The sequence below is a fragment of the Lissotriton helveticus genome, chromosome 3_1 (genome assembly GCF_964261635.1).
Source record: "Lissotriton helveticus chromosome 3_1, aLisHel1.1, whole genome shotgun sequence".
NCBI classification, from domain to species: domain Eukaryota; kingdom Metazoa; phylum Chordata; class Amphibia; order Caudata; family Salamandridae; genus Lissotriton; species Lissotriton helveticus.
The window spans coordinates 1,136,486,278-1,136,501,311 of record NC_136061.1 but is presented as its reverse complement, the minus strand read 5'-3'; the positions used below and the strand labels follow the sequence as shown (position 1 = coordinate 1,136,501,311).

General features: G+C 44.6%; 1 protein-coding gene across 3 annotated transcripts in view; it reads right to left on the bottom strand.

Moving 5' to 3' along the window:
- Positions 1-15,034, bottom strand: part of STAM2 (signal transducing adaptor molecule 2) — a 489,661-nt gene that overhangs the window by 378,572 nt on the left and 96,055 nt on the right. For all 3 annotated transcript variants that reach the window (XM_078681742.1, XM_078681743.1, XM_078681744.1), the window contains exons 3-4: positions 8,268-8,343; positions 8,075-8,170 (exon numbers count right to left, since the gene is read on the bottom strand). In XM_078681742.1, coding sequence (XP_078537868.1) covers positions 8,075-8,170; positions 8,268-8,343 — 172 coding nt within the window. The remainder of the gene's footprint in view (positions 1-8,074; positions 8,171-8,267; positions 8,344-15,034) is intronic.

Below are 15,034 nucleotides of genomic sequence, written 5' to 3'. Positions count from 1 at the left end.
CTCTAACCTTTTGTGGTGATTTCCTCGTCGACGAAGATGATCTAGCTGTCGACGGAGGGTCCTGAAGAGATTTTGAGGTAGTTTTCTGAGAAACCTTCACCTTATCTCTAGATTTTTCCTCAGAAGAGAATTTCTCTTTTTTTGAGGAGGAGTGACCTGCTTCAGAAGATGAAGTTTTCAAGGTCTTACTCATTTTCTCAGGAGGATCTCCAGATCTATCTCTTTTCTTGGAGATGGGGGTGGACACTGGAGACGTAGCACTTCCTTCACCTTCAGAAATCCCTTCAGATGATTTCAACTTCTCCAACCAAACCAGCAAGCGTCCTTCACGATCTTTCAAAGTCTTTGCAGGAAAGGTTCTGCAGATCCTGCAGTCTTTGACTTTGTGTGCTGGGTAGAGGCAATAAATACACTCGTTATGTGGGTCCTCAAAGTGAAGTCTTTTCTTCCCACAGGAAGAACAGGCCAAAAATAAGCTCTTCTTAGAATCAGACATATTGTTTCCTCAGAAAGAAAGGTAAAAGGAAAAAACTGAGCAGAGCTCAGGGAGACTCCCTAACACACGAGGTGCGGTAGAAAATCTGAGGGTTTGCCTCTCTGTGGGGAAGGTTCTAGGGGATGCTACTGCCTGATTGGCTGATTTCCAAGTTTGGTTCTTTTTACAAAAAGACTGAGATAGGCTATTGTAGTGACTTTGCTATACACTGTAGCCTATGGTATAATGGTATTATGACTATAGTGTATATGTTTTTATGGTGCCGCGAGACTCCCACCTCGTCGGCAGGGATGATTCTAAGCATGTGAATCTATGAAAGATACCCCAATACTGGATAAGAACAAAGTTTGAGCGTCTCAGGGCTTGACTTCTTCCAGTTCTCAATAGTTTGGTTTCCAGATATTTTTGGTTTGCAGTGTGAAGGGCTCTTTGGGTGATACAAGCGGTCTTGAAGATGCATTCTCCTTCAATGGGAAGCCAATTAAGACTCTTGAGAGCAGGTGACGTGGTTAATTCTGTCATTCCAGGGAAGGGGGTGGGGGTGAAAGCAGAAGTAGATAGAGTGGATACAGTACAAGAGAACGGATGGGGGAAAGAAGATAAGGGTGAATGTCTGGATAAGCATTGGCAGAGTTGGTGGGGTCAAAATCAATAAGGGCGACAGGATCCAATAGAAGGAAAGAAGGTATGGTTAGTGGTCTGAGCACGAGGGATTGGCTATTAAATACAGACTTCACTGAGCAGAAAGAAAATAAATGCAACAGAAATGCACTTACATACTGGTTTCTGGTATTTGAAACATTGTTATGTTAATTTATGTTAATTTATTTCTTCTATAGCGCACGGCTACTCCGTGGAGCATCCCGGCGCTTTGGCGAAGAATATCGGCAGGTAAAAACAACCACACAACAGCAAAATGCAAACAGAAAAAGGAAAGGAGAACTATTTAGTATAGAGCCACGTTTTCAGGTCTTTCCTAAAAGCAAGAAGACTGGGAGCCTGTCTCAGGGATAATGGTAGATCGTTCCAAGCCTTTGGTGCTAGGTAGCGAAACGACCGACCTCCCATTCTTGTACGCCTAATTGCAGGAACTGTCATCATGGACAGGCAGGATGAGCTCAGGGTCCTGCTAGGTAGATACCGGGAAAGACGTTTTCCAATGTACTTGGGGCCAGTGCCGTGTAGAGCTTTAAAGGCCACAGTCAGGCTTTTGAAAAGAATTCTCTTTGAGATAGGTAACCAGTGTAGGGCGTTCAATAAAACAGTGGCACCTGCTCTTCTCGGGAGTCCATAGATGGCTCGAGCTGCCGAGTTCTGAACTACTTGCAAACGGGTTAAAAGATATTTCGGTAGACCCAAAAAAAGTACGTTTGCGTAGTCCAGTCGAGAACCAATCAAGGCCTGAACATTTATTTTCCTATGATTGAGTGATACTAAGGGAAGAAATTGCCTCAACATCCGCAAAATGCCAAAGCATTTCCCTGAGAGGCACGAGATGTGAGGCCCAAAGGACAGTTCACTGTCCACTATCACTCCCAAGTTTTTGGCCTTGAAAGACACATTGTCAGGGGGAAACATATCTTGTGGCCACCAGGATTTCCAATTAGATTCGGGAGCGCAGCCAAAAAAGAGCAGCTCCGACTTATCGGAGTTGCACTTTAAGCCATGGCACCTAAACTACTCAAAGACCGCACCAAGACAATCCCTAATCTGTGTGCCATCAAACAACCCGCCCCCATCACATGTGAATAGGAGCTGGGTGTCATCGGCGTATGATATGATCTGGGCGCCAAACGCCTCCGCGACTGCCGCCAGAGTGGCCATAAAGATGTTAAAAAGCATGGGGCTGAGAATGGAGCCCTGAGGGACTCCCACCTCTAGCGGAGCCATGTCAGCGGAGAAAGGGGGCGCCCAGATCGTTTGCCGGCGGTCGGCCAGAAAGGATTTGAACCAGTTCCACGAAGGCCACATTCCCAGAGTCTTACAAGGAGGCCATCGTGAGGAACGGTGTCGAAGGCCGCCGACAAATCAAGCATAACTAACATGGCCTTTCCCCCAGAATCGAGCACTTCCCTGATGGCATCAGTGACCTCGAGTAAAGCCGTCTCCGTGCTAAAATTAGCACGGAAACCGGATTGCGAAGCGTGCAACAGGTTGTTTCCTTCGATGAAACTGGAAATTGTCCTGTGCACGTATCTCTCGGTCACTTTCGCCAGAGCAGGGAGAAGGGAGATTGGCCTGTAGTTGGCATGGATGAGGGGGTCCAAGGTAGATTTCTTGAGCAGTGGTAGGATCATGGCGCGCTTCCATGCCTGTGGCACCACACCTGTAGACAAGGAGGAGTTCAAGAGAGGGTTTAACAAGGCATTTAAGGCAGGCGCCACTTTCCCCAAATGTTTGGCCGGGCATGGGTCTAGAGGGGAGCCAGATTTCAAACCTGACAGAAGATCCAGAGATGTATTAGGACCCATATGAGGAAATTCAGAGAGAAAAGGGCCTTGACCCTCCACAAGAGATGATGAAGATAAATGACTCGGATCCAGTCGTGGGCAAGAATAAGAAAGAGAGGCTTGAATAGTTGTAATCTTACTAACAAAGAAGGAGGCTAGTTGTTTATCCATGAATCAGCGTGAGTGTGACTAGGAGTACAAATGGCAGGAGAAGTAAAATCCTGAACCACTTTAAAAATTTCTTTACAGACATTTTCAGCCTCATCAATACGACGTTAAAAATAGGCCTTTTTTTCATCCCAGATTGACTGATGATAGGCTTTAATTACTGCTCGAAATTTCAATTTTTCAGTCGGATCATAGGCCCGCCTCCAGACTCTCTCAGCCCTTTTACAATCCTGCCTTTGCATCCTCAACTGGGGAGTGAACCACGGGGCCGACGCTCTTCGCTCACCTGATTTAGGCTTCTTTTCGGGGATTAAGGTCTCAAATCTGGCGATAAGCCATTTTTGAAAGAGAGCAAGGTTCTCTTCCAAATTGCCCAAAAAAGGACAAGGAAAGGTAATGAGGGCCTCCGATAGCATATCCACCGAGAGCAGATGGAAAGGGCGCGAAATCCGCGTGGCCTCTATTAATTAATTAATTTATACATTAATTTAGCTTTTAAGCATGACATTAACTTTTTTGTCTGTTCATCTCAAATTGATTGCAAAGTTTTCTCTCCTACTTGTACTCTTGCTTATTAAGCATGATTTCTCTGCCACTTTCCATTACCTTCATGGCTGCTTTACAGGAGGGAGGTTAATCCTAGAATGTGAGGGGCTGTGCCTCTATGACAGGTGTCAGTTACTTCAGAAAGTATTAATGTGAGGTTCTAGTCCTGGAGAAAGGAAGTAAGGCTGGAGGAATGAAAACTATCAAAGCAAGCCACATGACTGTTTCATGAACGTGTTGCCTTATTTCTGAGAATAAAAGAAGTTTTTTGGGTTATCTGAAGTATGGTTTGCAGTAAGCATACATTCCTCAGTTCCAGAGTAGAGTTTGTAGCTTTTTTTGGTGCCCATGGTATGGTAATAAGTGTACTGATGCCTTCAGTGGATATACCATGTTACCTGTAACTTCAATGACATGTGGGATCAGCCAAGGGTTTGAGTCCAAGGCCAACCTGAGATTCTTCACTTCTTTTGAAGGTGCTGGCAGGGCATCAAGTTCCCTAGGCCTTATACTTGTAGGTCAATATGCCTGCCACTATCTGCAGGTCATGGGTTAGTTTTTCACGGTATTGACTTTATGTAGTTTATCATACTCCAAATAACTAAAGGCACGGATACAGTCATCGAGTCTTGATGAGTGCAGGCAGTCTGGATTGTTACTTTTTAGGATGAGTGCAGGCAGTCTGGATTGTTACTTTTTAGGATGATTTCACAATCACCCACTTCATTGTAGTACATGAAGTTGAAGGGTTTGATCTGGTCAGGGTAACAGGATTAAGAAAAGGCTGAAGAGGAGAGATATGGGACACTGCAGTGCAGGTAGTGAGGGACCGAAAGAACACCAGCCTTTGTCTGGCTTTGAGCTTGAAAGTAATCCACTATAGCAGAGCTTTCCAAACTATGTCTCAACACTCCACTGTGTTGCTTGCCCTGTGTGGGTGTGTCGCGCTTGTGTCCATTCTTTTGTATTATTTAAAATTACGACGACGAGACTAATCATGCAGTACGGTACTGCGCCTCATGGTGTATGGAGGTCAGAGGCTAAACTAGAGTCAAATTTCGTGAGCGGGGGTGGGGGGCTGACTCTTGAAGCAAAAGGCAGAGTGGAGCTGCAGGCGACATCAATGCCTCATTAACAAGTAAAAGGTCTTTAAAAGACCTATGAAGTGCTCGAGTGCGGCTGTGTGTGTGCCCGGGATGTTGTCTCATCCCGGGCTGACACACACACGGAAGGGGCTGGAGCCCTTTGAGTCCAAGGGGCGTTGCACGCCTGATGGAGGTGTGGGCATGATCGTTCGGGAAAACGGAGTAGAGTGCCTTTCGCCTAAAACTTTAAAGACATCCTGTAATGCGCTGTGTTTATTGAAGAAATGAGCCGTGGACTGAAAAAAGCATTGCACACTATCAATAAAGTCGCCAACGAGGTTTTAGAAAGCTTCCAAAAAAATCAGCAACACCTTGGCGCAGCCCCCCCTTAGAATCCATGTTAGAGGGCACATGAAAAAGCGCTGGCCCTGCTGTAGAGATCCATGGCCTGGGCTGCAGGAGTGAGCCACAGAGCGGGAGCTATGGAAGAGCCCCCCCCTAAGTGCGGTACCTAATGTCTACACCACGGTGGGGCACCGTAGCTGCGACGAACTGCCAGCCTGACTTTTATAAAATTGCAGCTTGTTCAGTGCTGTGCATGGGGCGGCCCTGAACAGTGGAGATACAGGGGCGCTGCAGCCTAGCACACTCTGCACGTGAGTGACCAGCGCTCTGCCGAAGAGACTGATGAGGTAGTTTGTGAATATTGTCCATGCTGTGTGGAGTGGGAAAAAACTCAGCCCAAATGTGGGACTAACATGTAAGGGAGTAGTCAAGTGGTACATGAGTTTTGTTGTTTGCATGTTTCTGCCTCAGTAATGTTTCTGTGTTCGTTGGTGGTCATGTGTGTGCCCATGTTACTAGAACACTGCTGGCCTTTTAGTCCAAACTGCTGTGGTGCTGCTGACTGTAGGTTTACCAATATGGAGAATTGGCGAATGTACTTCAAAGAAAAGTAGGCTTTTCTTTAACACAACAAGTGGTACAAGTGGAGACATGGCGGCTGGATTCAAGTAGGTGTAGCAGAAATAGGTCTACTGTTAGCAACAGTAAACCCCCCTTACGCTGTCGGGCACATGGCTAGATGTTGAGCAGCCAGACTTCCTATAATTTGTGGGATAGTGGGAAGCGTTGGCAACATGGTTAGCTGAATAGACAACAAGAATCATTATCGTCACCACTTCTCTATCAACTCCCTTTTCACACATGTTGGTATTACTTTACCAACATTCAGTAGGTAACTTATGGGTAATTTACCAGGGCTGTCCCATTTTCGTGTGCTAATTCCAAGATTCTACACAGCTGAAAGGTAAAAATAAAGCCATTTTTGGCTGTAAATAGTGACAGGCTCCTGCTTAAAATGGGAGTATTTGCATAGCCATAGATGCAATACCCGTCTGCAAATTTAAATTACACTTATCCTAAACTTTGCATCTATCCCAAAAGAACTGTATGTCGATACAAAGAGCAAGATTACTATTCAGCTAATGGGGAGTAAAAGGACCAAAAAAGGAACACCAGATTTTCCAGATCGTGTACTGATTAAAGACATGCAAGCGGCTATTATGCTTCCTTGCTTGGTTCTTGCTGTTTCGGTTTTAACTTATAACACGAAAGCATAGCAAGAGCCTCCTGTCTTGTCATAAAATGTAAAGCAGGGTTCAACACTCCTACCCCCATCAAGTTAGTGACTCGCCATTCATCCTATTTATTGGCTTAGCATTGGCACAAAGAAATGGGTTTGCATACATATTCTTTATGACACAATGACCCAGCATAATGATGTATGCACGCATGCGAGTCACCATGCATTTGCCAATATATTGCATGATGTGGGCACTATTTTTTTTTATTTTTTATTACCATACATGCATGGCAGGTGCCAGTTGTGGAACAATAAATAAATTAATACAAATAATGTAAGCATTCAAAAGCACAATTTGAAGAAAGCTGTCTGGCAACAAATATAAGCTCTCCGGTCTGACCAAAAAAGAAACATTTAAAAAAAATCAACAACAAAAAAACGACCACAATAGTTGTAAATCTTTTACACCTACTTTCATTGAGACTCATTGCATCCCTATCTGTATCTACCCCTTTGCTTGCCAAATTTCTGTAAACCCAATGTATGTGTGTTCTTACAAATCATATATTTTAAAAAATACTAATGAAAGGTTTTCATGAGATATGTTGCGTCCCCATACATTTCATTATTTGCTAGTGAAACTGAATTACTGTGTCACAAACAGATGCATGTCTAAAAAGTGTGTCACCAACATGAAAAGTTTGGAAAGCTGTGCACTATAGAGTACTCTTGTGTAGACGAATATGTTGTTGTCCAAGTGATAATGTCTGTTGTGGACACTGTGGAAGGGTGATATTATGTCCAGAAGCTATAGTGAAAAAGCAATTTTTTTTCCACAGCGAGTTTTGGGTCATCTTACATGTGTATGAGAATGGACTCTGTGCTCCCACCTGGTCCAAGTACAGACTGTAGGTACGGGAATAAGTTATTTTTCTCACCAAACTTGGGTAAAAGGCGCACTTTTCTAACAATTTACCTAGGAGTGAGCCATTTGATCTAGAACTATAGTTTGTTGGGTTGGATTGGTCAAAGTTTTCTTTTAAAGTAGTGATCTCATGAAGGGAATCTTTAAATTACATGATACGGATTTATGTCCTAAGGATCAAATTAGTTTTCTCCTAGGAGCAGATCCAGCACAGGTTGTCGTGATGAGGTTTGAAAATTTCAGGTGGACTTGTCCTGTCTCAGGCACGATACCCAAGTAAGCACAATCTGGAGGAGTGTTGTAGCCAAAACAATGTTCAAACAAACCTGGAACAAAATTATAAATATTCAAAGGTTGAGCAGGAATGGAGAGTCCAGTGTTGAAATATATGCATCATTGAAATCACGCTTTTTATTATGCCACCCTGCAGCCACAAATTTGTTTATGAATCTTGAAGGATATTTTCTGGACACTGTGCTAGCTCATGTGCTGTAAACTTTAATTTGCTCTCACAAAAGTCGTAGAGTCTCCAGAGTCTATGAACCAGAGTAATGTAGAACAGGATCAGACAAGTATTATCACAAAAGGTAATTTAAGGCAACACATTATTTGAAATCAACATCAAAGAAGGGGGCGAAGGGTGATAATAAATGACATTCATCTTAAAAATGATATGAAAGAAACAAAACTGGTATTCACAACAACTGCATTCTTATTCAGCAATGTACTAAGATAAGAACTGCATAGGAAAGTATTAAAAAACAAACTGCTTACAACCATTCTTCAAAGTGTTACATTTAAGTACTCTGCATCTCTTACCTTATTAATAATGCTACGAACTTCAGTTGCAAAATCTCGTGAACATACTTCTAAATGGAAAAGCTTTCCGCAGTTTGACATGCAAGCACCTAAGAGCTGAAACAAAAATATTGCAAGTTTACAAATTGAGTGGCAGAGGCGAAATATTTTAACATAACACAAAATAGGCTTATGACATAAAGCAGGTACTTACTGTTAGGGCTTGCAAAGCAACATGTGGCACTTTGTGATTCACTCTTTTCATAATGGCTCGAAGGCCATCTTTTGACCTAGAAAATACAATTTTAGAAAGTTGTCAATAGATGTACAAATGAAATCAAAGCAAACTACTTTTGCGGTCTGAAAACAAAATCAAACAAATAAATATATTAACAAAATCGAACTATATATACATATATATATATATATATATATATATATATATATATATATATATACACACACACACACACACACACATATATATATACACACACATATGGAATGCACATGTCAGAACCTGGAGGTAATTAAATGAACCCATTGCAGTTGGGAGAGTAATAATGGTGAATGGCATGCTCTTAGTTTCGGGCATGGCGAGATTGTGCCAGCAACCAGCTGCTTGATGTGGGATTTCTTCTGCTAGTGGGGCAAAGACTTCTCCACCAGCAGCTGCTATCTTTGCATTCTGGTTGTGTTTCCAGGGTGGTCTATCAGATGAGCAGGAACAGATGTTGGACCTGGTGAATACCTGGGGGAAAACCTGACATGAGTGCATCCCCCTTTCACCCCACTCCAGTAGACATGCTGAGAGCTGCCCTGGACAGGTGGCTTGGTTTGCGGAGCTGGTGGACCAGGGGATGCAGGACATCAGTGGGTTCAAAGGCCTGTTAGAGACAGTGTGCCTGGGGTACAACGTGGGACGACTCTGCCAAAAGTATGGTGCATCAGCAGAGCACGCTCAGGGAGGACAAGACGCACTCCTGGGTCCAAACCAGTTACAGGGTGGATTACTGGAAAGTACCGGAAAAGGTTACTGTGTGTTGAAACCTCACACATGCATGTGAATTTGTGGCACAGCAAAAGTCACTTGGAAGGGGCTTATTGTTTTGCAGTCAAGCACTGCCTGTCTGTGATTAGGGACAACAGGGACATGACAACAATGGAAAAATGAAAAACCTTCCTATGTATACACAATTGGACCGGATCCTACCAAACTTAACAATTTGAATGTAGCTATGTTGTCAGCCATTGGAGACCCCTTCTACTCCCTTTAGAAAAGGAGTAGAGAAGTGGGAGTTGATGTAGCACCAACATCTATCTAATGCAGTGGACAGAGTGACCATGGATGAAGAAGTATTCCATCTTCCAAATGTCGCATTAACCTGCCTTTCATAATGGTTGTTAGGTCCACTGTTCTACACTGGCAACTGAGTCTAATTCTGAAGATACTGTTCCTGATCTTCTGAGAAGATTTGGATGCAAACAGATCTGTTGAAATGCTGATCAACTAGATTTGTGCAAAAGAGAAAATGTGCAAAACAATGGAACACGGTTGTACCTGCTATTGGCTGCAGGATAAGGGAATGCACAGTTGTAGGACAACAAGAGTGAAGATCTGGTTGTGCAAAACAATGGAACACGGTTGTGCCTGCTATTGGCTGCAGGATAAGGGAATGCACAGTTGTAGGACAACAAGAGTGAAGATCTGGTTGTGCAAAACAATGGAACACGGTTGTGCCTGCTATTGGCTGCAGGATAAGGGAATGCACAGTTGTAGGACAACAAGAGTGAAGATCTGGTTGTCTTTCATGTCCGATGTGCCTTGGAATTTTAGGGGGCTAGCGCCAGGATGCCTTTGAGGTCTCAATTGCACTTTATAAATGTTATTTCCTTTCATTTTATGTCAATCAGAACCCAGAGGTTAAAAACATCCCTGTTATTACCCATTTAAAATGGTATGGTATGTATTGCACAATCAAACAATTTGCCCCTGCTTTAAACAAGGGTACAGGAGTCAAGGGGGAGCCAAACTCAACATGTCCTTACCGGACTCAGCCACCTGACCAGAGTTACAGTTGGTGATGTGCTATCATCGCACAACCCCCACACCATCCCTGCACTAAAATATTAAAACAAAACATGCCTAGTGTCCTGCCAAACAGCCTCGCTACCCTCTTAAGTTACCATCACCTTCCTAAACAAATGTAAAAAAAATGACAGGTGTCCTGTACAGTACGTGCTCTTTTGACAACCACATTCCGTCCTTTCCATCTCATCATGAATTTGCTATCTCTCTTCACTATCAGAGCAGAGAGCTTTGAGAGCAGTGTCAACATGACTCGGAATTTTTTTATTATGAGACAACTGGGGGAATCAACTTTTATTTCCCACTGATGCTATGTCACAGCACCGGATTTACAATCTGGTATTCATGCTAGTGGCTCTCAGTGTGAGTCATACATATCAATGATATGTGTGTGAGGTTCCACTCTATGAATATGTGAAGAATAGACTGATCCAAACCCTTACTCACCAGTAATGTCTAGATTCCTGCCAAGTGCTTCTGTTACTATGTAATTTCCAGTCACATGCTAAGCAGATACAGGAATGCTTTGGATAGCCTACAGCACACTTATTTTTATGCAAAATGAGAAGGATAAATTGTTCTCATTTCCTGCTGCTTGGGACAGAAAGTCTGCCTGCATCTGAAAAGCATGCTTCCCTGCCCTATGCTGATCTCCTGGCAGGTCACTGAAATGTTGCTGTATGTTTACACACAGTCACTAATGAAAAATGGGCCTTAACAGAAAAGATCTTTAACAATAATTTGTGCCCATTGTCTCCTAGGGATGCCAGCTATCTTCTGTGGTAAGTCTTGCTTATAAGGGTTTCGAGTCATGTCATTCTAATGTCAAACGGGTTAATGGCAAATTGGTCTGGTGATTGTAGTTCTTCATGCCTGCCCTTTCCACACCACTTTAAAGAACTGGCAACTGTCATATGGACTACTTCTGAGATCTGAAGTTAGAGAAACAAAAACCAGAATGACTACTTACTCTTACAAAAAGGGCGGGGGAAACTATTACAGTTACCCTCACAATAGTCAATAAAAGAGGGCACAACAAAGTGTTTGACAACTTACACCTGCTAAAAAATGTCAATAGCTATAGATACAGTCTTACACCTCCGTATGATCTAGAACAATGTACCTTCCGCCTACCATGGTGATCTAGCTTACTTCCGAATTAATATACGTAATAAGAACAATCATTCTGCAGGTCCTTCCAAACCTATTACCAAGATCAGGAAGTGGTGTAAACTGGGCACCCCTGCCTTGAATTTACTGCTTTAAAGTTCCAAACCAGACCTAAAGCAGAAGGTCGAAGCAGATCAGCCTTTGATAGACCATTGGACCAGAAACTCCTTGGAGTCTGCTCTTCCATTGATAGTTAAGGCCACAGTGAGATCACACCCGCAGGCCCCATGGTTCAAGGATAAGCTTAATTTAGAGAAAAAATGTTGCAAGGGTCTCGAGAGACTCTGGAGGAAGAAATACATCCTGCAGGCTAAAACAGATTATAAAATGGCTATCAACACTTTTTCATGTGATCAAAGAATTGTCTGACCCTAGTAACTTGTCGTCTGCACCTCTCCGGTCCCACTCCCAATGCACAGAACAAGCTCACTTTTTTGTGGATAAGGTAGCTACTATTCAATTGCAATTGGCAATAAACCACAGGGCAGCGATGCAAGTTGAGGACTCCGATAGTGTTACTGGCCATTTCCTTTAATTGGTCCTATTCTTCTTCAGGATATGCCAGGTCTGGCCCAAAAAAAATGAGTCATGGCCTCAGTTGGACCTTTCAGCATTTCTGTCCATTCTGCAATCAATTAAATCAGGCTCTCTCTCATTTAACAACGGCTTGAGGGGATCAGACCATAGCCTCACTTCACTTTCGGTTTCGTTTCTCCAGCGCACTGTTTCCTATCTGCGGTGTGTCTGTTGATCGGAAGAGCTCCGATGCCAGCTCACTGAGATTCGAGCTAGCGGCTGTCTGGCTGTGGACTCAAATTGGCCCAACTTCGCCTCCTGTATTCTTGTGTGTGAATTTTAAGGAGCCATTTGGACCAGATCCCAAGCCTCCCTTCGGGGCACCCGGCTCGCCATGACAGGCAAGCCCGAGGGTGAAAAACGGAAAGTCAAGACCACTATCCGTGGAGGTTCAACCCAGACGAATGTCATGGATCGCTACACACTTTCTAAAGGATCCCCTGGTGGCGCACCTAAGGCCCGGGAGGAGGCTGTCAACGATCCTGCTGTATTGGCGGAATTAACGCTACAGGACGTGATGGGCGCCATTGCTGGTATTCAGTCTTCTATTGGCCAACAGTATGAAGCCCTGGCTCTGAAGTTGGACACGGTGGCTATTGATGTCAACCTCATTCAAACTGATTTGGCCAAGACGAACGAGAAGGTGAAGTCCTTGGACCTGAAGACATCCAGCCTTACCACGGATGTGTCCGACTTGCAAACAGAAGTGCGCAACCTTAGATCTGCTAATGACTTTTTTGCTCGTCGCTTGGAGGATTTTGAAGGCCATGCACGGCGCAACAACGTGCGCATTATTGGGGTCCCGGAAGATTCTAGTTCACTCGCCACTGATCTTCGAGTGGAGGACCTTATTCTTCATCATCTTGCACCCAAGGGCCTGAGTAAATTCTTTGCCATCGAACATGCGCACAGAGTGCCAGGGGGACAGGCGAAGCCTGGTTTTCCCCCCCCCCCGTCCGATTATTGCACGGATCTTCAACTTCAGAGATCGCGACGCCATTCTGCAGGCGGCACGGACAAGCGGCCCTACGCAGTTCGAGAACGCTGCTGTGAACTTTTATCCGGACTTTTCTCAATCGGTCCAGAAACAAAGAATGGGATTTCAAGGGGTGAAATGGCGACTAAGAGGCATGGAACTAAAATACGCTATGTTATTCCCGGCCCGACTGCATGTTGAATATGACAATCGAACATTCTTCTTTGACAGGCCTGAGGAAGCGAGTGATTGGTTGGACACTTTGCCGGCTCGCCGTACTGGCCAGGAACATGCTGGTGGTGCTGAGGGGGGACTGATGGACCAAGAATGATTATGATGACTGTGTCCGGAACACTATTCAACATGTACAGCTGAGGCTCACTGACTTCCTTGATCATTCCATTCGTATCCTAGGGGGTAGCGGGGATGGCGGGACCCCTTTCCTCCTCTGGGGTTTTCTTTGTGTAGATTAGTTCTTTGTTTGTAATTGTTAGGGCGACAGGCACACTGCAAATTAGGGTGGCTTTTGAGTCGGTGCAGGGTGGGGGGGTGGGGGGGGGGGGAGTTGTGATGGGAACCTTGGGGGGAGGGAGGGTCATGTTTTGGGATTGTTTGTTTTTTCTTTTTCAAGGCAAGGTACTTTCATTATCTTTGACATTGGTGTGATGCTCGTTTTGCGATGGGAGTTAATTGTGGATCTGGATGGGGGTAGAGGGTTGAGGGTATTATGCTGGAATGTGAATGGGTTGGGTGATCGGATAAAGAGAGGGGTGGTTATGCAGCTGTTGCGGCGCCTTTCGCCTGATGTCGTTTTGCTTCAAGAGACTCACTTGATAGGAAATACTTGTCACGCTCTTAATAGACGGGGTTATCGTCTTGCTGCCCATTCTGGATTTACATCTAGTTCTAGAGGAGTGGGTATTTTGCTTAGGGTTTCCCTCCCCCTCGAGGTTGACGATGTGATCCTTGATGCCAGGGGTCGATATGTTGCACTTGTTGGGCGGTGGGAGGGAAAATCAATTTCGTTGGTGTCGGTGTATGTCCCTCCGGGCTTACAATCCACGACATTCACAGACCTGGGGCGGATGGTTCTGGGTCTCCCGGAGGGTGTTTTGATACTGGGTGGTGATTTTAACTCCGTCATTTCTGGCAGAATAGACCGCTATCCGCCCCGAGATCTTCCTGCTGCACAATCCTGGTTGGGTGACTTCCTGGAAACATTGGGACTTATAGATTGTTGGAGACTAATGCATCCAGAGCAAACACAGTTTACTTTCCATTCGGGAGCTCATGGTAGTCTTTCTAGATTGGATTATATCCTGATACCGGCTGCCCTGTCCCCTTCGATTGGAGAGATTCGACACTTGGCCCGGGGTATATCAGACCATTCCCCTATTTGGTTTCATTTTAATCTTAGCATCGGCGCCGAAGGGAGGGTGGCCCCGATTAACCCCTGGTATCTTCTTAACCCTAAGACTCGCACTGAATTGATTAAATCATTTGATCTGTATTTTACTGAGAATGCTGGTTCTGTATCCTCGCCTGTTTCGTTATGGGAAGCTTTTAAGACTGGGATCAGGGGACAGGCATTGTCTTTGGTGGGGTGTGCTAAGAAATGTAAGAATGAGGCAATTGTTCAGCTCGAGACTGAAATCACAGACCTGGAGACTGCATTGGCACGAGAAGTGTCTCGAGAAGCATTACATGTCCTCCGCCTTAAACAATTAGAATATAAAACTTTGGTTACTGATGCGGCAAAGATGATGAGTAGGGAACAGCAGGGACGGCTATATGATGTGGGTGATAAAGCAGGAAAATTGATTGCCTGGCTGGACAGAAGGGAGAGAGCGAGTCGAGTGGTTCCGGTGGTTGAGACATGTGGTGGTGTGCGTGTAACGGACCCTGTTGAAATTGTTGAATGCGTTGCTGATTATTTTCGAGAGGTCTATACCTCGGTGTCCGACAGGCCTGAGGAGGATTCGCAGTTGTTGCTTCGAGATATAGCACTCCCATGTTTGTCGGAATCGGATCGGAACTGTTTGGATGCCACGCCCTCGGTGGATGAGGTGGCTCTCGCGCTACGATCCCTTCGTTCCGGCAAGGCTCTGGGTCCCAATGGCCTTCCTGTTGAACTGAATAAGTTACGCCCTGATACTCTAGCTCCCTATCT